Raw genomic sequence first — 26,909 nt, 5'->3', positions numbered from 1 at the left:
TTCCATTTCTTCACATAACACTCCTTCCTGGATGATGGCATTACAAAAGCAGATTCGAAACGAAATGGTTTTGCGTAAAACTTCGAAAGCAAATGACAAACAACAGCAAATAGTCGAATGCTAATAATATCCTGTTTAGCAAGGTTTTTTTCCTTCTTCAACCGAGGGCTCTCTTGTGCCTTTGAGCCACGTTTGAACGTACGTCTTTACTTGGTTTTCTCTGTTTCCGTCTTCTTGCCCAGCGGTACAGCAGCTTTTACCCTAAAAGTATGACAATTGCGAGAAAATTCCGTTAAATCAAACAATCATCGTTGATTACTACAATGTTGCATACTTACTTTTCTGTGATTTCTTGAATTTTGCTTCGCACTATCTCTATGTGGGTGTCAATCGACTGTTTGTTGTTTTCATATACTTTTGGCAAGGTGAACAAAGCGACAAATCCTGCAATGTGCGAGGGGAGAAATAATGTTGAAACCCAGCCATCCTCACGGGTAAAACATTCACAGTTCCTGAAGAAACAAATGGTCTTACCAATCATGACGCATGTGATACCATTGAAGATCGCTCCAACGTATGTCAACCAGTACAGCAGTACACCAAACTTGATCGAATCGACAAGATCCTCTACCAGAAACAGGCGTCTCAATCCGGTCAGTAATGCATTCACGTGAGCCACTGCAAATGTAGCCAGCTGCTGGACCTTCTCCTGCGACAGAGTAAGATCCATTTCCAAGTAATCCCTGTAAAATGGAGCAGTATTTAATTATGATTGCATAAGTGCAACACTCACTCTCTCTTTCAACACAAGTGAATAGTTACTTGAATGGGTGGCCCTCGGCAGTTTTCTGCACGGCTTGCAGAACGTTCTTATAAATCCGAAAAGAAATCGTTCCGAACAAGAGCAGCAACGATAGGTATGAAAATACACTGATCAGCGAGAAGAGAGACATGGCCAGCAGAATGGCAAGTCCGCCACCGAATACCACTGCCGACTTCTTTATATCACGCCAGTAAATGAGAGATTCCACTAGAACGAGAACAAAAGACACAAAACGATAATTAAATGTTTGTACATTGCGTTCGGCACGTTGCCGTCCGGAAAATGGGTTACAAGCTTCGACTAACGAAGTGCTGGGCACAACTATATTGACACGTTGCCAAAGATCGCATGCGTATCCTTCTCAATTTCACGGCGCACGGAAAACCATCCGCAGAAGAGGCTCCGGTTCCAATTATTGTCCCGTAGTTACCTGGACCCCGTGGAGGCAATTCCAGGCGATTATAATGCCCATTTCCATTGAAAGTACGCGAATTTTGTCGTTTTACCATCGCGAACAAATAATGTGTCTGCGTGTCTGCGCGATGTGTTGATGTGTGGGCTGCTGGCGGTCAACTTCCAACTCAACACTTAATCCTTCCTTTCGCGTTGATGATCGCCAAGCTCCAGGCAGTGTTCCCAAACTTTACGCGAAAGCTTTTCCAGGTAGCAGGTGTCAAAAATATGATTCATCTGTCTGCCGTACCCAAACAAACCGAAAACTACGGGTAAAACAGAGGTACGCGGATTATTTCCGCGGAACATAATTTCCAATAAAAAAGTAAAACTCGTTGCATTCCCGGTTCAACAGTGGCCCTGGTTAAATTAAAATTAATGTGTTCAGCTAACTGTGCACTTGTTCCTGTGCAAATATTGAACATTTGCCCGATGGGTTTTTGTTGATTCAATTGTTTGAAACCTGCCATGGTCTGTCCCAACGCTTTACATAATGTTCTATAGCTGCTATAGGGAACAGCGTTGCTTACTTCCATCTTTGGTGAAATCAGAAGCTTCTAAAACCAGAACATCGGCGAGAGAAAACGTTGCCATCGTTGAATGTTTCGCCGCTTCTCGTATTTGTTTACTGTTGACAAAAACTCATCCACCACCACACCAAGTCGTATGCCACAAATTAATTCGAAAATTCTAATCCAAAAGTCACTAGAACAGAAAATTTACTACTAGGATCGTATTGGAACTTAAAATTTCAATCAAAGGAGAACGTTTATTTATAACTTTGCCTTTTTTTGCTGCATTTTATTAGTCACTGTGTTATTTTTACAAATCTTGGCTTTGCAACAAGGACTTCGAAACTGTCCGGTTCGGACCAATCGGTGCAGCTTGACAGCTAGCAACTTGACATAAGGGATCATCTTTGAATCTTCCGAAAACATCAGCCTACTGGATAATCGCGATATGTTTTATTCATTTTCAAAATTCTAGATGAACCTTTCCTCATGAAAGGAATTGGAAAACAAACTCACATTCCATTTATTTTCTTCCTTGAAATTAAATACAAATAAAATGTTATTAGTATTGTCTCACAAATTTAGTAACCGTTTTTGTTTCTGTGTGAGGTATTAATTACTGTGCAAAACATGTAATTTACGATTTATAAAAAGATCGGTGGGTTAACACACTCGGCTAGATGTTGTTCTGATAGAATAGAGGTTTTCGGCCTTATGGGTTCGTATATATTCGACCTTATGCAACTTCGTATATATCTGCATCATTTCGATCGCCATCAAATGATTATTCAACAAAACTGAAATTATGAAATAGAACCAAACTTTAATAAACAGAAATCCTACCTTACCATAGAAAATACATATTGGTATATGATATATGCTTAACATGAACATAATAAGCATAACAATATTTCACAAAATACGGCGCAACAAGTTTTGTGAAACATCGACAAAGAAATGAGAATAACAAATCATTCCCATCAAAGTATATTTAGAACTACAAAAGTTCCAGAACCAGGACAACGTTACACCTCGAATCATCTAAAAAAAGGGTTTTTTTACTGATCGGAAAAGTAACGAAGCCTGCATAATTGGTCCACTTTCAACTGTACATGCATGTGTTATTGAACTTAAGTAGATACCACCAACAGACATTCGCGGTTTTGCTACCGACACTCACACACTTCTGAGCACAGTGCCAATATTGTTTTTTTTTTTTGTTGAATAAATCATGTTTTCTTTTTGTCTGCTTGTGTCAAGTGTACTGCATTGGGCTGTCTGAAAGTCTCTTACCTTTGGGGTGTAGTCTTGCTGGATTAAACCAAGTATCTGCATAGAAAGGAAAGGAAGAAAAGCAACAAAATTATTAGTGAAACATCGAAAACTCATTACGTTGTAGGCTTCACTTAGTTAATATAGCGCGTATTCACGATGTGAATTTAGAACGCAAAAAACGAACTGACGTACATGGATTAATCACGCTGCAAATTAGAAGGGGAGAAGATTTGCCGTTGCCTTCCATTGCGTTCTTTTAGGGCTCCGAAGCACCGAATTGATTTTCAACCCTCCGAACAATCGTATGTGCGTATGAGTCACACTTTTGCGGTGAAGAATTAGGATGTAGCGCTTTTTTCAGTTTTATAAATCCGTTTTCGACCGAATCGTGTGTGTCTTGTGTGCGAAGGCTTGACTATTAAACGGTTCTAAGCGAATATCGATTTTTACATTTCCCTTTGTATGATGTGACTGACATGCGAAATAAAACTCAATCGCCCTTTCACTGTTGCACAAATACTACTGACCACATCTAGGATACGTTTTCCACGTATCCCTCTTGCCGTTAAAAAAGATAGTGCGCAATCACTTCCTACTGCGCATGCCCGATTCACAGGCGGAGGTTTTCATCCCGACGTACCGGTATATTCATGCTAAGAGTGATACGTTCCCCGTGTTTTTTCCCTTTTCTGTTCTTGCAAATTTCTTCCGTTTTACTTACCCAATCCATAGTCCTTAAACATTTGTTCAATCTTTATGCATTCATTGGATGCTTCGGCTTCAACTTTGGCAGCTACTACTTTGTCGGTTGTGCGTGACACATCGCATGCTGGAGAAGCAGTAACGTTTTTTTCGGGCTCCGGTTGGAGCGGTTCCAACGGTTGGACATCAGAAAAAGGTGCAGCAGCTGACTCGTCGAAGATGAGGGATTTTTCCTCTTTCTGTGACCGTACATTTGCGTAGGGATTCATGTAGTCACTTTCAACTTCATCCTTTATCTCTGCATTGATCAACTCGATGGTCGAGTTTGCGGATGGTGCAGAAGCTGGCTCCACTATCGAAAACGGTTCGTCCTTATCAATCAACGGTTCATTTCGGTAAGTGCTGTGAGTCATGGGCATGCACTCATCAAAAACATCACCATCTTTTGACTTTGGCTCTGGTTCTGGAGTACAGGAGAACAGTAAATCTGCACTATTTTCTTCCTTTCCGAATTTATTATCTACCGCACTGTCTGTGGCAAGAGCGGAACCAATATTTTCGAAGCTTAGATCTAACAGAGAATTTTCACATTTATCTTGGAAGCTGTCCATGTTTAAACTTTGCATATTTCTTTCTATCGTGTACGAACTGAACTGTTCGCTCCACCGAATAGCTCGGCTCGCACAAGTTACCTTCTGTACAATTTTCTTCAAAGCAGAGCATGCGTACTGCTTACGTCAAAAGCATGTCAATATTTGCTAAAAGATTGGAGAAAATCTCCCCCACCCTCGGCTAGGGTTTGAAGCAGCCCTGCAGAGTTAAAAAACACGCCATATAGTACCACAAAATGCGCCATTACATGGAAATGTAAACTTATAAATGCCCATGGTAATTAAGGCATTAATCATTAATTGGAGTAAATCTTCAAAGAAAACAAATGTCATTGCATTTACAAATCCGTGGTGAAAGCTGCGTCACATGGCCGGGACACTCCCCCAAGATCCAACGTGCAACAGCGTCATTAGCCAGGTTGCGTCGACAAAGAGAAATTTGTACAGAAAACCCCTGCAGTATGAATGAACACACCAACACACTGAAAGGTCGACATCAAATATCTGCCAAAATTATAAATATGGTTGGTCGACCTTATTTGACATTTTGCATTCCCATCCCAGGTGTCCGGGTATACGCAACCCCGTTAAAGTAAATAACTTATCAGGTGTTTTTTTAAAGTAAAAACGGCCCATTGGGATCATTTTCTCGTGAACTACAATGAACGGAACTATTAGGAGTGGGTCTGCTAACCCGACACAAGGGCTGGGTCATGTACAAATGGGGAAAACAACACCGGTAAGTATCGTGGTATGAATCATTCGACACGGGGCAATACGCTTATCACACACCCCAATTATCTGTTTTATCATTGTAGAATAATGGACTGCACAGGAAGATGACGAGAACGGATCAGTCGAAATCATCGTACGAGCAGGTTCCGCTGCATACCGCATGTTTCACCTATCTTGGATTCTATCTGTTAATGATACTGGGTAGGCACGAGGTCGTTTTGTTTATCTGGCGACATTTACTAAGCAGAACATGTGTTTCATTGTACAGGATACATAAACCAGCTGTTCTTTACACCAAAGGTTGCTACGGAAAAGCATCGAGATGTAAGATTTACACCAGCTGAGAAGCCACTTTTTAGCGTACTTTGATGTGAAGGAACATTGACATACTTTCCCCGCAGGGTTATGTGCCGCTCTACGATGCTTTTGAGAAGTTTTATCTGCGCTATGTTTACCGACGCGTGAAAGATTGCTGGAACAGGCCAATTTGTAGCGTTCCGGGTGCAGAAGTCGTGCTGAAGGACCGAATCACGAAGGATTACGGCTGGTCGTTTGAGTACGTTTGGCCACATGCATCAACGTCTGATTCGTATTTGCGAATATTTCATCACAACCGGGGTTATTTTTTTCTAGATTTACCGGAACGGAAACGAAGTGTCTGAATCTGGGTTCCTACAATTACCTTGGCTTTGCGCAGAATGAAGGTCCTTGTGCTGATGAATCTGAAGAATGCGTTCGGACACACGGTTTGGCATCCTGTAGTTCACGCCGGGAATTAGGTAAGAACGAATTTATAGCAAAGGAGAACATTACATACTCATGCTTTACGATCTGTTTCGCATCAACAGGAACGAATCCGCTACATAATGAGCTTGAAGCGCTGACTGCCAAATTTCTTGGCGTCGAAGATGCGATCGTATTTGGCATGGGCTTTGCCACGAACTCTTTAAACATTCCTACACTGATTTCACCGGGTTGTTTAGTGGTTAGCGATGAGAAGAATCATGCTTCGATCATTTTGGGACTGCGACTTTCCGGAGCAACTCCAAAGGTTTTCAAACATAACAACATGGTGGACCTTGAACGTGTCCTGAGGGACTCAATTATAGCCGGACAGCCTGGCACTGGTAAACCGTGGAAAAAGATTCTTATAATAGTGGAAGGCGTTTTCAGCATGGAAGGTTCGATAGTGAAACTTCCCGAGATTGTTGCGTTGAAGAAGAAGTACAAAGCTTATATTTATCTGGACGAAGCTCACAGCATCGGTGCGACCGGACCATCCGGCCGGGGTGTTTTGGATTATTACGGTGTCAACCCGAACGATGTTGACATTTTAATGGGCACATTTACGAAAAGTTTTGGTTCGGCCGGAGGATATATTGCGGGCAATAAGGTAAACGGAGCGAGAAACTTTTGGCGTGGCGTGTACATTAATTTCAATCGTTCTTCTGTTTCCGCAGCGGCTTATCAACTTTCTGAGAGTGCATAGCCACGCACACTGCTACGCTAGTTCGATGTCTCCGCCCGTAACGCAACAAATTTTAACGTCAATGAAAATTATTCTTGGAATGGATGGATCATCGGAAGGCAAAAATCGTATTTCTCAGTTGGCAAGAAATACGCGCTACTTCCGGAAGCGACTAGCCCAAATCGGAGTGATCACCTATGGGCATGAGGATTCGCCCGTAGTGCCTATGCTGGTGTACCTGTTTTCGAAGATTGGGTAAGTGCCGTCCGAGCTGTCTGACATGCGGATAAGGGACGTTTCATTAATACCTTCCTACTTACCACAGGGCCGTAGTTAGAACATTGACTTCTAAAAACATTGCCGTCGTTGGTGTTGGTTTTCCCGCGACTCCGATCATGGAGGGCCGTATCCGTTTTTGCCTGTCGGCCGCACATACAAAGGAACAGTTAGATTACGCTCTCTCGGTCATCGACGATATAAGCGATACGTTGGGTCTAAAGTATTCCCGCAAACCTAGAAATGTAAATCCCATCGAGTATTAGTACAATCGCAATACATTCACAGGCACAGCGCATCATATCTATCTAGTTGCTGGTGGGTGGAATTTTCGTTTAAATTAAAAAAGTAGAATGCAAAACAAAACAAAGCTTTGTCAATCGTAATGGAAAAGGGTCGGTTTGAAACGATGAACTGTATTAACAAAACAAAGCTTAAAGTCAATATTTCTTTAGGTTGAGCTTTCGGTATCTTCCACACCGATTTATTCACACAATAAACGCATAAAATATAGTTTGATTCCTGTTGTAAATGTTTCAAATGAAAGAAACTCTACAGCGTGTGCAGTACATTAACTGGTATGTGATTACAATTTTTGCAATGTAAATCGATAATATCATAACATTAAAATCGAAGCAGATAACAGATGAAAAGAGATAGGGTGAAAGCTTGCACAGGGTAGTTCATTTAAAAAGCTTACTAACACATTAATGAAAAGGCATATAACGTTTAAAAGAAAAGTTCTTACATTATTCCCCATTTTTGAACTCACATCCGGCGGAATTCTCGAGCTTGACTAACAGGCAAAGACATACACAGTACACAATAGGCAATCATTACCCAGTTGGCTATTCAAATGTTTAAAGTATTTGTGGTAAAAGCACAGGAATCCTCAATGTAGTTGCTCCACCATCAGCTAAAACTGTTATACTGCGGGAATTGATTGTGAAAAGCCCCACATTTTGACATTCTGTGCATGTTGTCAAGGATTGCGTACGCAGGTACGTTGCAAATGCGCATGTACTACATTTACAATCTTTTCTGATATGCATCGATTTTCTCATTCATGTTCAATAGCTACCATCTTGAGGATGTGAAAATTTTGCTCTTGCACAAGGTCCAAAAACGCTAGCACTGGTACTGGGTGGTCTTGGTGAAGTGAAGCAACAAAAAAAAAACGCACACTTTCTCTACGTTACAATCGTACGATGATAGTGTAGGGCAGTGTGCAAAGCAGTAACGTGCGTGCAAAAGGATATCTTTCAAACCTAAATAGTGCAACACTTTGCAAGGTAAATCTGGTTGTGTAGTTCTGGATGTAAGGGAAAAGGGGGGGTAGGGGACACCGTCTCAGCTTTGAGGCATTCGTGTACCCCCCCTCTCCCCACACTGCTGCCTTTCAATCGTTCATTAAAATATTGTAGTGAAAAATCGAAAGCTCTTCACCCGTAGAGCACACACATGACCTGAGCAAGTCGTGACACGGACTCAATTTGTAGTGTTTTTGGAAGGGCGATTTTTGGTTCTGTGCTTTGACGAAGAAAAATCGCTACGCTGAGTGATTAATACAGTGCGTTAATTTCACAGAGGAAACGAAAATAAAAATGGCTCCCAACGCTCGCCTGTGGAAGAGAGAGGCCGAGGTGGACTCGGATGCGGCAAAGCTTGCGGATGTAGCCAGTACGCTAGCTACAAAAATATTCGGCCACAAGCAAAAGCACCATACGACCACTACGGAGTCTGAACTTGAGCTGGGTAAGTGTGTTTCCCTTTTCTTTTCGCTTTTCAACCCCGTGATACCACAGCTAGTATTTCTTTTTTGCCCGTTTTTTTTTTTGCTCGTCGTTTAATCCGTTTTACGTTATCCTTACGTTTCGCTCACACTTATATAATGGGGTTGTTGCAAGCCGCGCAAGGGTTGGGAAATATTAAACAAAATGATTTCAATTTCTTTCCCCAATCTCTACCCACTCCATCATAATACATTGCGAAGGCGACTTTGCGCGTGTGTATGTGTGTGTGAGTTCGCTTATATATATATACATATAAGTGTAACTGAATGTTTTACTTGCAAATGGAACCGTCAAAAAAAGAGAGTTGTTTCGAAAACTTTCTAATGTGGGTCAACATATTAACTCGAAATAAGATATTTTAGAAGTACTTTTTTAGTGGAGTTATTGAATCCTGATTTTGTCCCCATATTATTCACAAAACAGTGTGAAGGAGTTTCCACTTCACCTGGTTAGAGAATAATGGTCCGGTGGTACTTGTTTTCATCGTAAAATTTTCCCTTACTTCCACTTCCTCTGTTGCAGAAGAGAATGAAGATTTCAGCACAGCATCGCCCACCAAGGGGGAGGCGGAAAAGTTGGGCGATAAGGCGGCGGAGATGACGGAGGCGCTAGCGCACGAGATGGGCATACCGACCTGGGGGCTCGTGTCGATCATCATCGTCGTGGTACTGATCATACTGGGCGTATGCGGTTTCTGCATCCGGCGCTGCTTCCGAAAGAGACGATCCAAAGATGGCAAGAAGGGCATGAAAGGCGTTGATTTGAAATCGGTACAATTATTAGGTTCAGCATACAAAGAAAAGGTATTCAGTAGAAAACTCATTCATTACGTGTCAGTGTACAGGTGCATTTGTAATCGTGTAATTTCTCACTAAAAAATATTTGTATTCGTTGTAAAACCCCTCTTTAAGGCTGAACCAACTTTAGATGAATGTTAATGTTAGAATTTTGTATTGTAATGTAGCTCTCTCTTCTGCGGTATCGCAGAACAGACGGGGTGGAAACCGGGCCCATACTAACATGTGTTTTTTGTGCTTTTTCTCTTCACCACACTTTTACCCCGTTCATCCGTTCCTTTTTCCCGATTTGTGCACCCCGGGGGTGGCGCTTTCGTGTTTCGTGTTTCGTGTGTGTGTGCATTTCAAAGGTACAACCCGATATGGAGGAGCTGACGGAAAATGCCGAGGAAGGTGATGAGGGCGAAAGCAAACAGAGTGAGCAAAAGCTAGGCAAACTCCAGTACAAGGTACGGTTATCCATTGTTCTCCATGCACTCAATATCCTTTTACAACTCCATTCATGATGCTAATCATCCACGTTTGTCTTGCAGTTGGAATATGATTTCAATTCGAACGCTCTGACCGTCACCGTGATACAGGCGGAGGAACTCCCTGCCCTAGACATGGGCGGCACATCCGATCCGTACGTTAAAGTGTACCTACTGCCGGACAAGAAGAAAAAGTTCGAAACGAAAGTGCACCGTAAAACGTTGAATCCGGTGTTTAACGAATCGTTCACCTTCAAGGTAAGTTTCTCGGGCGGCGGTAAGATCGCGTACGGGTTGATCGTTTGCAGGACGAATGTTTAATGGCAAAATAAACAATAATCACTACGGTGTCGATAGTCAAACACATTGCAACCACCGTGCCACAACATTTTGCTCTAGGAAAGGTTATGTCTTTGCAATAGTACGATAAACATCCTCAGTCAAGGGCTTCTTGGTCTCATTTACTTGATCGACAAACTCACACACACACACACCCACAAAAGAAGCACACACTATATTATGCCGTGTTCCGTTTGCCCCAACATCGAAGTTAGATAGATCGATCTGGTTTTAACTCACATTTAAGACAGGAAACCCCTTTTTAGACAAATCCCAACAAGTTGCAAATTAATGTTGTAAGTATCGAAGTGCAAGCGTAAGCAATATAACTAATGTTGTGTTGTGTGTTTTTGTGTGTGTTTTTCTTCTTTTCTTCCTTTATTTCGATTCCCACCCGCAACAGAGTCTCCCATATGCAGAAGCGATGAACAAGACGCTGGTATTCGCTATATTCGATTTTGATCGTTTCTCCAAGCACGACCAAATCGGGGAGGTAAAGGTACCACTTTGCCAGATCGATTTGGCCCAAACGATCGAGGAATGGAGAGAGTTACAGAGCGTGGAGGGTGAAGGAGGGCAGGTACGTACACATGTTGCCATACATTCTCCACCCACACCCTTCGGCGAGGGTGGGGAGGTTTTCCTTTTTGTTGTTCTACTAAGAACCTCGTTACTAAATACCTGAATAATTGCTGAATAACCATAATGTGGCTTAGGAACAAAAGCGTAACAAACGAAACTTTTGGCCAGTATTGAACAGTGGACGGACAGAGTTCAGCGACTCCACTCTGCTATTATTATACTAATATATGTATTTGTGATCAACAACAGCAACAACAACAAAAAAAAAACATTTGTGTGATATTGTGTGTTGCGGGGGAATGTTTAAGAAGAGGAAGCACAGGTGCCTTTCGCGGTCGCGGTTTGGACAACATTTAAATATTTTTTTAAAAAAAATATACGTTTTTCGTTTTCTATTTTGTAACTTACACCCAGTTCAAATCCTACTCATTTGAAAGCTATCAATAATCCTGATATTATATATTTATAGACAAAACAATAGAAAATCATACAAGTTTATTGATTTTAAATTAATTTGAACTTACATTTTCATTCCTCCTCATATATTTGCTTACATGTTAGCATATTTTTCTATTTGACGTGATATTGCATATATTACTATAACTCTATGACTTATTCTTTCAGTTTTGGTTTTATTTTTTTATATAATCAATCTTCAACAGCTTTTATATATTTCCAAACAAAAAAAAACATATCTAATTGCTCTGTGTGGAGCTGTAAAACGATACTTTCACTATACACCGGTACCTTTACTTACTTACTTACTTACTTACTTACTTACTTCTTTTTCTGTTTTTGTTTCTGGTTTTGTTTTGGTGTCAACCTGATACAATCAATTCAATTCATTTGAACAATATCGTACGAAGCATTGAGTTATTGTGTAAACAAAAAAAAACAAAACAAAAAACCACACACACATTCGTGACCGGGACGGTGTAAAAGGACGCGTGTTATCCATACAGCACTACTATTACTACTACTACTACTACTACTCTCTCTTTCTCTCTCTCTCTCTTCTATTATAGAACGTTGTTGAAATGAGTTGAATGAAACTAAAAAAAAACACTGTTTGAGATAGTTTTAAGTTTTTTCTTTCCTATCGTGGTCCGATTGATTGATTTTTGAAAAACTAATTTAATTGACGTAAATTGTTTTTTTCTTTTTCCTCAAATTTTCTCTGCTGTGCTTACGCCTGTGAATGGTTGTGTCTACATCAAAAAAAATATATCTAACATATTTTATATGCATGTAACTGCTTCAAAATATATAAAAAAAAACTCGATAAAAAAACCATTACACGTAAGTATTGTTTCCATCAAGAAAAATATTCAAATACCACTTACTACTACCCCCGCCCCCCCTTTTACTACCCAGTTTTAAAAGTGCGCTGCTGTATATTTGTTTGATCGTATTGGCTTTTGTATAGCTTTTGTGTAATGTAAAAAAAAAAAACATGTGTGTTTAATGATGATCCTCCCCCCCTATCAGCCCCCGGCCCCAACCCCTTTGCAAACCACCCCAACAAAAAAAAAACATTAATACCAGTTGTGTCCTTATACAATTATGCAACACACATCATATATGGGCAACAAAATCTCCCCATTTGCCATACTTTTTTCTTAGAGCCTTTTGCATCAAATCGATTAATCGATTGCGTGATGTGTTAGTGTTAGCACACCGTTCTTTTCCTCTTTCTTTTCTTTATCAAATTATAATGCTATCGGTATGAGTTTCACGAAGTCCGACACAGATAATATGATGTTGGATCGCAAAGCAGCAACTGACACTCTTAGAACAACACTTTGATGAACAACTCATGGCTACAATTCCCCACAACTATTTGCTAGTTGAAATAAAGACCCCCCCGCATCACAAAACTCAATGCAGAACCAGAAGTCACCATCGTAATCATGATCATCCCAAAAGAAAAAAGAACGATCATCTACTTGTACACCTCTCCCCTGTACAACACACTCCACTCTACAGGGCTTATTAACAGCTGGTTAAGCTTTTTTATCGTTTTCATCTGTAAATGGGACCATTAATACACACGAAAACCACTAACTAACGCCCGAAGCGCTCACAAATTCTTTTCCTTCCGCTACGCGCCCGGTGGCTATCTCGTTGTGGCCGCGTGACCATTTGTACAAAACTTTGCCCACTGATTTGACAACTAAGTAGTATCTCCGCTTTAGTGCGTAGTGTGCGTAGTGCTAATTTTCTGTAATGTCTGTGTGTGTGTGTAGTTTTGTGTGAAATAAAAAAACAAACAAACCGCTTCAACGTGATCATCAAAAGCGCGCGCATTTACCCCCCATACAGAATTCACACGACACACGAGTTACTTTCACTCGCATTTCCACCGTTTATTTTCCCACCCCAAACAAAGAAGAAAACAGAGCGGTTGATGGTAGAGGATCGTATTTACCTGTTTTGTTTTGGATATTTTCCCTGTGTAAAGTTTTTTTTTTTTTGAAGCGGTAAATGTAAGTGTATCTTTACTTTGAAAAAAAAACCTACTACTACTGACAATGATTAAACTCGTTTGGTTGTTTTATTCTCTCTTTTCTTCTATTCTTAATTAAGTAACAACTTTGCCGGAATGCTTACTGATCCCTTCTGTTTAATGCATATTGAACGTACTTAAGTTTCTCATCACCTCATACTTATAAAAAAAAACCTTTTTCTCTCTCTCTCTCTCTATCTTCCCATTGATGCTTTTTATGTTAAAATTTCTCATAGTAAGAAAAAAAAGTATATATATATATACATATATACAAAACATACTTTAATCATTTTATTTGAGCTGGGTGTCTTCCTGAAAGTTTTTCTGTTCCAATGTTAAGTTTTGTTTCCCCCCTAACCTCACCCCACCCTCCCCTTTTTTGTTCTTCTTTTGGACGGTATTTAAGTACATATTTTTGGCAACAGCAAACAAAAAATAACCACGTTTTACTCCCCAAAGTCCGTGTTTGTCTTTTTTAATCGTAAAAATATATACTTTTTCCAACCATTTATAGAAACATGGAATGTGATTGGAAGCATATTTTATGTTTCTGTATTTAATTCCATGCTTGAGACTAGTGTTGTGTTGGTTTTTTTTTATGAGACGGTGTGTTTCTTTAAACGGCGATATTATTGGCGTGTATTGTTTTCCTTTACCCTCCTTTCAAAAAAAAAAAACACCAACCACAAAATAATACCAGTATAAGAATAGTAACAACAACTACCAAAAAAAATAAACCGCTACAATCGCCATATTATCCGATAGATTTATATATTTAACCCATCTTAGCGTAGTACATTTGTTTCAATATAGTTACCAAACTAACATACAGGCGCTGTAAAAATAACGCTGAATTTTTAAAACGATGACCATCCGTAGCAAAAACAAAAATTATATAGAACGTTGTATACCTCCTTCTCTCCCCTCCCCTCCCTCACGGTCTTCCTCTCACATCCACCTCCAACATTTAGTTTTTGTTAATCTATTTATATATGTATAAGCAATTCATTTTAACTTCCCTTTGTGGTTGATTTTATTTTTTTTTTAACAACAACTTAATTTTATAATAAATATAATCATATAATTTTAAAATCCTCCCTTCTCCACATTGCGTTATGTACTTTTAGAGGGTTTATATAATTATTGTTAACCTCCCCATCCCCCCAAACCTCTCCCCCCCAACCACAAAACCCAACCACCAATCCCCCTTTGTTCCTAATGTGGCGAAAGCAATGTGGCGCTTATATAAACAGAAATTTAGATTTTAACTAAAAACCAAACAAAGAAAAAGTCTCTCAAGCATGTTGTGCTTAGTGCTTTAACTAATTGCGCGGGTTTTGTTTTTGTTTTGGTTAGTACAAGCAATAAGATACAATGCAAGACAATAAAACGCACCGAGAGATATACTGTCGAACGTGTTGCTTAAATGGAGGCATCAATAATAAATTTTCATTATTGAATAGAAAACTTTCACGCAATAGCCAAGAAAAAAGCAAAGTATTAGAAATATGCCTGTTTTGTGAAATTAAAAAGCAAAAGTTGTCACAAAAGCGGTAGTTACAGCAGTTTCGCTTTTCATTTGAACTAAAGTATTATAACTTGATTGTTGTATGAACTTTCGTTCCGTAAAATGGATGGTTGTAATCAATGTCAACTTGCAAGTTGTGCCAGTGCGGACAAATAATGCCGGCACTGTTATATATATATATATGTTTTCGCGATTAAAACCCAAACACGCAGTGTGGATTATATAATAGTTTACTAACCAATGTCCTGAAAGAGGTGACGGCAGGGCTTAACATAGTGAAAACAGTCAAGAGTCAAAAGAAAGAAGACACGGAGGGCAACAAATCGTATTATCAGTATCTGTTCCAATACAGAGTTTAGCGGTAGATGGGATCGAACGAACACAGTACAGTGAATCACGCAAACGCAGAAGATAATCATGGCGATTGATATTGAAACACAACACATTCAGCCACCTTTACTAGCTTTGCTAAGTAACTTACTGAACCGCGCGCACACTTTAGTGTATCTTATTTATTCAGACGAGTTCAAAGGGTGAGATTATCGTTTTGATGTATACGGATATTCGGATCGACGGCTTGAAGAGTAGAGACTAAAATTTGAAGTCAACTCTCCCGGGTTGGGTTGCTTGATAGTTGGCACCTAAATAGTTGGGTAGCATTTCCAATGTTAATGAATATGGCCTACTAAGCATAATTGTTTTTTCACCGTAAATACTTCGTGTTCGGTTCATGTGTACGTTGTGTGCTTATTGGGTTAATTCCTCGATTTTGACAGATATCATACAACCCAACCATCAAGTACGATCTTACTAGTTGGTACGCATTGATATTCCAACCAGGGAGGTATTACTGTTAGTGTTTTACAAATTCCCTACTAAACAAATGATACAGAAAAAAAATAGTTCAGACATTATATTTAATAACAATTAATTACAAATTACTTTGTTTTTGTCAAATTTCGAATGCAAAAGCTTAAACATTACCATTCCGACGAACAAAATCAATACTCGTTTGCATAGATAATATGTGCTAAACTGTGCACGAAATTCAATATCTAATGCTGCATAGTCGGTAAAATCGTGTTTCAGCATCAAATGACAGTGAATATCATAATAGGCTTTGGGCTTTTCATTATAATGTGTCCGTTCTATCCCCAGTCTATTGCCGGAACTCTGCGACTATATTGCTCATTTGTTTGCAACATACTGTATAGATTTGCATCCATGCCTTATATATAATATAGACAGTGACAACAACGCATTATATATATCTATAAATACATACATATATCCCCGATTAAAACATTACAGTCCGAGTATATTTGCTGAGTGATACCAACTTAAAAGTGTAAATGCTAATAACAAAACTTAGAAGCACGTAGTGAACAAGTATCCCAATTATTAATTAAATTTGCCGCTGGTTTTTAAATAGAATCAAAAAAGCATGATATCCTAAAGATGTCTTTTTTGGTTGATTTTATATAACTGTGCCGCTAGAAAAAAAAAAAAACAAAACAAAAAAAAAATACATATGTCGCTTCGTTTTACCACCCAACCAACCGTTAACCCAACTGCAGACATGTTTCACCTTCAACCATTTCGGTTGTTTTCTTTTTCTTCTTCTCCATGTCTACTCTCTTGCAGGAAAATAAGTTGGGAGACATTTGCTTCTCATTGCGCTATGTACCCACTGCAGGTAAATTAACTGTCGTTATCTTGGAAGCGAAAAATCTCAAAAAGATGGATGTTGGCGGTTTATCAGGTGGGCTATTAATTAAACGATGTGTTTTTTTTTTAAAGAATATTTTTAGTTACTTTTATTGGTTTTGCTACCCATATATTGTCACTTTTCTTTACAACAATATGCTGTAATGTAGTAGTCGAACGATTGTCGCACATTTGCCTCTCCCGGGAAGAAAAACCTGGGAGCGAAGCATATGCTGCACCACTGTCCAAAGCAAAGTGAAAAATTAATTCGTTTTCCTCTCTTTTCTAGATCCATACGTCAAGATAGCCCTGATGCAGAATGGAAAGCGTTTGAAAAAGAAAAAGACTAGTATCAAAAAATGTACACTAAATCCCTACTACAATGAGTCGTTCTCATTTGAAGTTCCTTTCGAACAAATACAAGTATGCGAGAATGTATTCTACTATCATATAAAATTCTGTGTTGTGTTGTATTTATATATTGTGTATATATATATATTTATATACATATCAAGCCAAAAGCATAGAATCTCCTACCCTGCCCCCTCTCTCTTCTCAATTCAATTATGTTTTGTTTTCGTGGGCAACCAGTATTTGTATTACAAATTGTGTACAGTATTATACTCCCTAAAACTTTGTTTGTTTTTTTTTTGTTGAGTTCTCTAAAAAGCATGATCCTGTCTCGTAATTTTTACTAGCACCATAAATGCTGTATGAGCGCGGGTGCATCATCCATGGCCACACGTATGTTTTCTTTTCTATTTCAATTATTTACATCAAGGACTAACCATATTAATGATTAACGTATAACGTATATAACAAGTTATTATATGTAATGGTACAAACATGACCGTGATTAAGTGTACTTATTAAATACTAATCAAACAAAAACAAACTAGTAAAACATAGAATAAGAAACAAACAAATTAAAAGACTGCCATTTCCAACTTATTTGCAATGTAATGTAATGTAAAATTAAAGATTTTGCGTGATAAAAGTAATATTTAGAGAAGAAAATAATATAAAAGAATTCATACGTGGTGTAGTAACAATGTCCCATTTTTTCCCACCTCTATCCCTTATCTCTTACTACGAACTATCTATCTCTGTCTGTCTGCCTCCCTCTCTCTCTTACTCTCTGTCCTGTAATCCAGTAATTTGTTATTTGTATGAAAATGTTTGTCAGTAAAGTAAATGCAATAGATATTCTGTGTGTAGAAATGACAAGTATTATTGTTTAAAAAAAAAACTCCAAAAAAAGACACAGTGCTCCATATTTTGGCCGGTACTCTGAATAACAGAAATATACTTCTACCAGAAACACTAACCAAAAAAAATACTAAACAAATATAAATACACACTTCATACATGCATAGCGAAAAAAAAAGGAAAAGCAGAACGAACTCCGCAGACAAATTTAAAATCTCCTGCCACCAAGCCATGGATATAATTGTGTGTCTTGAAGAGGATGATTTTAAAACTTTGTTTGTGTCTACAATCCAGAAGCGTGACATTTTTTAGACACTTCCTTTGTCTAGTTCAAACAAAAAAGAAAACCGTACATTCAATACACCCTGGGAAGATTATCAAACAGATAACTCGACACCTTCTCAACACGGCATGACAACTCCCCACCACCCCCCCCTCCTCCTAATTCCATCAAGATCAAAAGCGCAACACCCAGAGGTCTAGGCTCCACATAATTTGCTACCCAATTACTCGAATATGCTGCTAATGCGCGCCACCCCGAGCGTCTTACCGGGGGGGAGTTGCGTGTACCTGGTGCCTTCTCCAAGCGAAGCTGCCCTGCTGCTCCTGGCACTCCCGGGGAGATTAATGCAGCAGTACGATAACCAAAACAATATCAGCAGAGAATTTAAGAAGCGAAAATGCAACACTGTTAAACCCCCACAACAAAAAAAACCGTATTACAGGGAAAACACAGTTTTGATCGAGTATTATACATTTCCGTGTACCAGTATTTAAAACACTACATGAATCAAGTAGGACTTTACGTAGGCACAAATATCTCCCAGTACAGTAATACTGCAAAAAACCAAACCCCACCCACCCAAAACCCACCCAGCCCCTCCAATTACAGCAGAAAAAAAGGAGTTTGCAAAACCAACCTTGACCTGAAAGGGTGCTGAATTTGAGTTGTGCTGTGTGCACCAATGTTTTTTTTTAGTATCGCTAATCAAGATTGGTGTGGTACGAATTATATAAGCCGGAATCGTGAACACGGATCGACTAGAACGAACAGTCTTTATGCATTTCTTGCGAAAGCCATCGAGAACGAGTTCCATTGACGATCGTTAAACGATCGCGTTTAGATCATCGAGCAGGTTCTTCGAGCCATTCGAGTCTTAACTAAATTGATGTAACATTAATTTAAACACTTAATGAGAGCTCGTCCCTTTTTGTTGTCTTATTCGATGGACAATTAAAAACTATTTTTCAATGCCACTAAACGACAGCTCCTGCAAACTTAACGATCATCAAAGATTAAAGAACAGCCATTAATTCTAACGCGTTCGTAGCTTTTACCTACATTCGACGACCGTTAGAGATGAACAACGAATGAATTTCAAAATGAGCTTCTGACGATCGTTCAATTCCATTAGCCTGTGTCACGATACCGGCTTATAGTGTTAGGTTCTATTCGGTATTTTAAACTTTATTTTTAAACTAATTTCCCATCAGTTAACACCACAATCGTACATTGTACCCTAAAAAACACATCTACATCCTGTGTTTGCTTTTCTGAAAATCGAAAACAAGAAAAAAAAAACGCGCTATGCCATATCTCTCAAAACTCGAGACAAAACACCACAAACCAAAATAAAAGAAGATAAAAGAAACACAACATATAAAACGCTCAACTCAACTTCAATTCATGCAAACTATTTTTTTCTCTACAATGCTCTCACAAAGCCTATGTAAAATATTCTACTGTACAAAAAAAAAAAATAACAAAACCCCCCCCTAATGGATTGCATGTGCAGAACAAGATCAAATGACTATTGGGCGAGATCGGGGTTTTTGGCACTACTCCATCCATCCAGAGGAGTTCCATACCGTGATTAACCAACCCAAAACCCCTCCCCCACCCCCACCCGCACACACATGTGTGTGAGGTGGGAAGGGCATGCAAACAAATGCGCGCGCCATAGTCCGTTGATCATGCCAAGCAACTAACAGCTGTATTTATACCTACTAAAAATAATATGTATATGATATGTATGTGCCCGTATGTATGTGTGTGCGTGTGCGTGTCTGTTCGGTGTATAAATGGCTTAAACCATCTTGAGGCATTGCATTTTGCGATGTTGTGTTGTGGTGGCCAGGACAAAGCAACAAAAACGGAACAGCCCCCGAGATATTACTAATGATTGTTTTTAATTCAATTTCCAACAGAAAGTTAATCTTGTCGTCACGGTAGTGGATTACGATCGCATCGGAACCTCGGAACCAATCGGAAAGGTGGTGCTAGGCTACAACGCTAGCGGCACCGAGCTTCGCCACTGGTCGGACATGTTGGCATCGCCTAGGCGCCCGATCGCGCAATGGCACACGCTGAAAGATCCGGACGATGATAAGAAGGATTAAGCGGCCACAACGAGCATTTAGAAGAAAAGAAAAAAACCAACAACAACCCACGAAGGACGAAGTGGAGGAGTACACAACAACCGTACAGCTGGGGGGATCGAAACCCCATCCCCCTCACCACCCACAAAAAAAAACCTAACCTCTCCCCCCGTTATCAGGCAAAGAAAGAGGTTGAACCTTGGGAACATGTGTGAGTGACTGTCATGTATGTTTTACAAGTTGCGCTGTAAAATAACCTCGACAAAGTTCTTCGGTAATATGCCCGGTTTAGCACAATTGTTCTCCCTGAGTTGACCTTTTTCCGTTTTTAATTTGGGAATTGATTGTACCATCCCAGCCCCGACTACTACCAATGTGGGGGCAGGAAGAATTTTAATCACAATCTAATGTGGATCTACCCTATTTTGCGTACACACACACACACACACAAAAGAAGGACGCGCGCTTTAGTGAAATGATGAACCAAGTTCATCCAGACACGCCATTAAAATATCAACAAAAAAAAAACACTGCAAATGAACTTGCGGTTTGATTTGCTTACTTGGCTTAACATCCACATTTGTGTGTACAGTTTTGTTATGTATTTGTTATATATTTGTCTTCAATCTTACCAAAAGCCAGAAAAGTATTGACAGTCGGTTAATCAAGCGGTTCGCTTTGCTTGTTGCATCCACAACACACCGCCGCTAACCTATTTTTGTTAGCCCTCATTTGTCGCATATATTTCCCAACTTTACACACAGGACCGTAATGTGTCGGTGTGTCTGTATGTCTGCATTTATTATTACAAATGAAACTAAATACGTTAAAACGAACATTAAGCGAACAACGCGCTCGATGCATTGATGCAGCACCACCTACACTGGTAGAATTGCAAAAGAGCGAAAGAGTAAACAAAAAAAAAAAAACAACACACACACACATATGTTCATCGCATCGCAAAAGTAAGATGAAATGAAAACGAAATAGATTAGTGTCAGTCAGTAAAAGGAGGAAGAAAAAGGAAAAAAAGTACCGTCTGTATTTCTTGTTGAATAATATAAAAAAAAAACCACTATTGACCTATTTATTGTTAAATAAATAATCTAACTAAACATATTAGGCATATATAACCATGAAAACAACCAGAAAAAAAAAAACAAAGTTGATAATATCTGAGCAAAACATAAGATATGCGCGCAAGGGCAGTATTTGTACACGAATAATATCAGTTCAGGATTGAGAGCGAGAGATAGAGATAGAGAGAGAGAGAGAGAGAAAGAGAGTGGGAGTGAAAAACAAAGAACAAAACAGATAGCAACGGCATATAATAAACGCATAAATTATACACAACCCATTCCATTGTAGCGAGTGTAAATGATAGAAACGGGATTTTATTAAATTAAATGCCTAGCAGCGCTTTATTTACACTACTGTTAAATAGTTGATTCTTCCGATTGGTTTTGGTTCCATCGTTAACCGGACACCGTATTTGAACGTATTGTGGCGCGGTGGTGGGGCGCGCGTAGACCACGTCCCTAAATGAGCATTTTAAACGCATTGAAAACTCTGTGTGACGTGTTTCATTCCACCATCCACCCCCCCCCACCACACGACGATGATGATCGTTGGTGGAGATAATGATGCGATGATGATGGTAATTTGACGATAACAAGTAACAAAACAAAACAAAAAACAAGATTATTGCGTGTTCAATGCTGTTAGCTAGCTATCGTAACGTCGGTAGCCCTTTATCGAAACTATATCTTTGTTTCACTCTATTTTGACTTTACTAAACGAAAAGAAAACAAACAAAAAAACCACTAAGGATTCCAAAAATCAAGAGCAAACAAAAGCTACATTAAAACGGGATCCAAATTTCCAAGATTAAAAATCTATGAATAGCAGACTCTTAGCGCGCTCCGTAGCAGAAGGAATAGAACACACAAAACCCGGCTTTTACCAACATAAATACCGAAATAAAAGAAAACATCTGGATCACTAAAAAAAAAAAAACGAGTTGAAAATGAATGAAAGCAAGATCTTTAAAAGTATAACAATAATTAGACATGTATAAGATAACCTTTACCTTATCAAGTACACGCATTGCGAGAGTATGTATATTAAGATATTGTAAATCAAACGCTAATAAAGTATTGAAGTGTAAATTACAACCAACGATTGCAACTTTCCTTACTGGCTTTACTAATTCAATGGTGCGCTTTTGAGAGCTTATTTCTTATTTTATGTTTCTATTAACTTCACGATGGAAATGGAGGGGCATCACTAGACTATGGAATTTAAAGCATTATTAGTGAGATATGAGTGTAGTTAATCGAAAACCCCATAAACGCAGGTGGATCTTTCATAAGGGCACCTAGGCTACCTGAAGAACCTGGCAGATGTAACATCAGGCGAAGTTATACCTCGACGACCCTCTCAATCTTCCATCTACAATGAAAAATTGCCAGGATATGGCAAACGAGGAGCCGACTCACAGTACCAAAAATCACTGCTACAAATGGAGTTTCCGAACCAACTTTCCGCTTGGAGCCTCCAAGGAGCTGCCTCTGTGTCACAAAAAGGGGGACAAGGTATTGCAATAAATAACAATGATATTACGGTGTTTGATACGCCTTACAGGTATTCCCCCTTTTACTACTCATCCCATTCGAAGTAGAGAAAGTAGGAAAGTGTCAAAGATCAGATCTTCACTACGCGGCGGATCTTGTAGAAGTGGATCGAACAACAACGAACAAACTAATCAGACCCTAGTACGAATGACAAATACCAAAGGCTCATAGCAGATACATGAATACATGATGGATGGAAACAGGATTAATCACTAGAGAGAGCCACTCGCGACTAGGAGGTAGAAACTTCGGGGAACATCTTCTATAAGTCAATCCTGATATTGGTATACGCTGATGACATAGACACTATTGGTTTAAAGCTCTCCTACGTAGCGGATGCTTACCAAACGAGCAGACGGTAGAAAACCTCGGGTTGGATATTAACGAGGTAAAAAACCATATAGAAGGTGTCAACACCATCAGCCCTGCTAACAAATCCTGGTCACGGTCATTGGGTAGGTCATGTCTTTAGAATGACACCGAACGACTCAGCCCGTAAAGATCTTTTAAGTCGTCCACATGGACAGAGTAGCCGAGGTAGGCCCAAAGGACAATGGAGAAGCCGCAATAATGAATTCTATGAGCTCCGTTGGGCATGTCACGTCATGAGAATGACACAGAACGACCCAGCCCGTAAAGTGTTTGTAAGTCGTCTACATAGGCAGAATAGCCGAGTTAGGCCCAAATGGAGTTGAAGTGATGGCCAAAAAGACCGGAATATTGGATTAGCAGGCCAATTGAGGCCCAAAGAACAATGGAGAAGCCGCTACAATAATGAATTCTATGAGCTCCGTTGGGCAGGTCACGTCATGAGAATGACACCGAACAACCCATCCTGTAAAGTTCTTGTAAGTCGTCCACATGGACAGAGTAGTCGAGGAAGGCCCAAAGGACAATGGAGGAGCCGGTACAATAATGAATTCTATGAGCTCCGTTGAGCAGGTCACGTCACGAGGATGACACAGAAGGACCCAGCCCGTAAAGTCGTTGTAAGTCGTCCACATGGACAGAGTAGTCGAGAAAGCCCCAAATGGAGTTGAAGTGATGGCCAAATAGACCGGAATATTGGATTAGCAGACACGGGCCTCGATCATGAGCGGTTTATCGGACTCCTCCTGCAGACCAAGACCACGAAGTGAATGTAGCGCCAATTAAGTAAGGTTTCTGTCTACTCTTTTTCTATTGTGTTTTTTTTTCTTTGCGTCGTGAAGAATGGCCTAGCCTTAGTGCTAGTTTTATTAATATCTATAAGTAATAAATTCCTTTCATGCGCTTAAAACGCTTCCTTGAAATTTTTCGGACAAATATACGCTGTTCACCCACATGTTACGAATGAATATTCGGTCAAGCAAAATTACGGGATAGCATAACAAGTTTATTGGCATACTCTCCTCCACCAATGGGGCTGAAGAAGTTTACTTGATAAATTTGCTATACTTAGTAATGGCACTTTTCCCACCAGCTTCTAAAAATAAAGTTTAAGTTTACTTTTAAGCTAACTTCGGGCTAGAAAACTCCACCAAAACGCGGGCAGAATAAAATACAGACCTATGGTGCGCCTCAGCAAATACAGAAAAAATGCTATTATTAGATTCATTATGATGGATTTGGTGGAAAACGATGCAGTGGGATGTCTAACTTTCCGGTCCATCTGCTTATCCTTTGGAAGCTTATCGTCCTTCTTCATTGTGGGATGAACTGTATGAGGCTTAGGGTAGTCGCGCGCGGCTTTGGTTGTTTATCGTTGCAAGGCAATTGTTGTTCCACCACAATGTTGCAGCCGGTTCTGACACATGTAAGGATGGCGCTCAACAGAAAACCCTACGGAGTTGCACGCGGCAACAAGGAAGAACAAACAATCCGATTAATTGCCGAACCTCTGTATCATTTCAGGGTGCAAAAACATGTAGGAAAATGTTTCATAAATTGCTTACCCCTCGGGTACGTCACGTTTGTTTTTCCCATCATCGTTGTAGATATCAATTAACTAAGGAAGAGGGGTGCTTGTTGGTGCCATAGATTCTAGTAATGGTGCGAGCGTGGAGTGTGGCGGGTGCACGAGCGATAATTGCATTTTTATTTCAAACAAGACCTTTGGTGGAAAATATAAGTATTTCACGTATATATTATTACGCCCTGACGAGCTGACTATTGCCATTCTGCTTCTGCTAGGTGTCTTACTTTGTGCCATTTTAGAAGCTGGTGTGGATCTGCTGTATCCTTATGCCATCTTTGATACTGGGGTGGTGTTTGGGGATTCGTGGTTTAAACAACACTCAACAACAAAAAAAACCGTTAAACTCAAACTAAAGGTAGTAAATGCCTCCCGTGCCTCCCCATGAACACAAAAACACACACACACACTACATGTCTGGTTGATAAAAGCCTTCGTACACTAGGTACAGTAGTAGCAGTAGGAAAATGAGGATGAAAAACGTGGTCATCAAGTTTCTAGTTTCACTCATTGTGCTACTCGCTTTGCGGTTGATCCTCGTTCACTCCTGTGATCACAACAACAACAAAAACACTGGAAAATGTGCAAGGAAATTAGAATGGAATGTTCCGTGTTGCAATTAAAACGCCACACATATCGGCACTCCAACTTGGGGCGGGGGCGACGTTGGTTTTTAGGTTTGCGAGAAATGTTTAAACTTACATGCGCGTCACTAACTGTTAGGTGCGTTCCAGCCAGAGGAAAAATCAATACTGACAACAGTGATCCCGGCGAATGGAAAAGATAAAATTTCTAAAAATATCAACATATTACTCTTTGCAGAGTAGTAAATGTGTTTTTAAAAATGTGTGCGAACGATGATGGGGTGTGTGTAGTAAAAAAAATCCCACGCTAAAAATACTAAAATCACAATTTATTGTTTGTCTTTCCAAACACGCTTACCTAATTCGAAGCGCACATATGTACCACCCGATCGTCCGGTTCACGCATCGATGTTTCGGCCGACCCATGTATTAAAGGATCGAATATGGTGAAATGGGGGAGGCGAAAAAAAAAGCGAAACAAGAAGATCGTTTACAAAACTGAGAACGCGCAGCCACCACACATCAGCGGGACAGTTTTAACACGCTCTTCCCAATATGTCATCGCTTCGATCGCTTCGTTGCACAGGTATTGATTCACGAGTTGTCGGTGTCTTTTTGTTTTATTTTTTGTTCTTCCAAATGCAAACTCTACACCCATTTCTAACCAATAGAAGGACCAAAGCGTGCACAACAAACCAAGCACGATTTGCAAATAGGCAAGCAAACACAAGAACGATCACTTACATGGTTTTAAAACAAGTAACATTTGTTGCGCATTTGCTTGCGTTTCACATTTGAGTTTTGAGTTTACCAGATGTACCACGATGGCGTACCGTATATTCCCATGCGTGCGCGGAAAACCCACTTGAAGCAAACGGAAAAAACAAATTTGACCTACGGGAAACCGTGTTACATAAACGTAACGTTCGAACACACCGGCAAGAGCGATCGGTCTGATCGTATAGAAAGCAGAAATTCGCTGAATCGATCAAGATCAACGAGCCAAATCTACGCTATACACGTACCTGCAGCAAATAGGGAGGTTTTGTGTATTTTTTTCTTTTCCAAACGGTTATTTTTGATTATCGATTGCACAAATATTAAGATCAAACACGGTTTAACACATGGCACACAATATACGGAAGCGCGCTGTATGTTTTCGTCCCCCCGTCCCCAGCATGGCTTTAATATCTGTCTAGAAGATCATTTATAAGTGCCGCCCCGCCTTAGCTCTTTACCTTTTAAGCGTGCAGGCGAAATTTGTAACCTTGAAGTGGGGTTTTACTAATACTGCAATAGCTATATATCGACATGGGGATTAAACATCATTTTTTATGCGTCACTGCACAGGGGCATAAATAGCGAGTGAATCGGTTTTCGACTCAAATTTCACTCTGTAGTGCATTTAAATGGTGTTTAGATTTGTTCATCCCAGTCACTCTATTCTTCATACGTTTCACTGGTTTTAGTTATGCTGATAAGTATCTATTAATGATTTCGTTTCCATCATTCGTACACATTACTCTCCTGCGGCCAGGGTTGTCAAACACTTAAAAAAGCGTTCATTTTTTTT

At 39.7% G+C, this 26,909-nt stretch overlaps 3 protein-coding genes across 4 annotated transcripts; 2 read left to right on the top strand and 1 right to left on the bottom strand.

Moving 5' to 3' along the window:
• Positions 1-206: 206 nt before the first annotated feature.
• LOC128715669 (reticulon-3-A) lies at positions 207-4,391 on the bottom strand. Of its 2 annotated transcripts, XM_053810578.1 has the most exons (6): positions 3,785-4,391; positions 3,082-3,117; positions 823-1,030; positions 535-743; positions 339-444; positions 207-261 (listed from the first exon to the last, which is right to left on the bottom strand). In XM_053810578.1, exons 1-6 carry the CDS (start codon positions 4,389-4,391, stop codon positions 207-209), a joined length of 1,221 nt encoding a protein of 406 aa, XP_053666553.1. The 2 variants fall into 2 exon arrangements, with proteins under 2 accessions (XP_053666553.1, XP_053666554.1); XM_053810579.1 differs by lacking the exon at positions 3,082-3,117 and having other exon boundaries at positions 4,355-4,376.
• A 646-nt stretch (positions 4,392-5,037) lies between these two features.
• Positions 5,038-7,121, top strand: LOC128711326 (serine palmitoyltransferase 2). The gene is made up of 8 exons (XM_053806195.1): positions 5,038-5,115; positions 5,195-5,312; positions 5,380-5,435; positions 5,513-5,667; positions 5,745-5,890; positions 5,960-6,504; positions 6,572-6,834; positions 6,905-7,121. Exons 1-8 carry the CDS (start codon positions 5,038-5,040, stop codon positions 7,119-7,121), a joined length of 1,578 nt encoding a protein of 525 aa, XP_053662170.1.
• Positions 7,122-8,459: 1,338 nt separating this feature from the next.
• LOC128714412 (synaptotagmin 1) lies at positions 8,460-20,200 on the top strand. The gene is made up of 8 exons (XM_053809286.1): positions 8,460-8,610; positions 9,171-9,451; positions 9,796-9,894; positions 9,979-10,173; positions 10,658-10,834; positions 16,515-16,632; positions 16,867-17,000; positions 19,995-20,200. Exons 1-8 carry the CDS (start codon positions 8,460-8,462, stop codon positions 20,184-20,186), a joined length of 1,347 nt encoding a protein of 448 aa, XP_053665261.1. The 3' UTR covers positions 20,187-20,200.
• Positions 20,201-26,909: the final 6,709 nt, after the last annotated feature.

The sequence above is a fragment of the Anopheles marshallii genome, chromosome 3 (genome assembly GCF_943734725.1).
Source record: "Anopheles marshallii chromosome 3, idAnoMarsDA_429_01, whole genome shotgun sequence".
NCBI lineage: Eukaryota > Metazoa > Arthropoda > Insecta > Diptera > Culicidae > Anopheles > Anopheles marshallii.
This window is presented reverse-complemented; position numbering and strand designations above follow the sequence as displayed.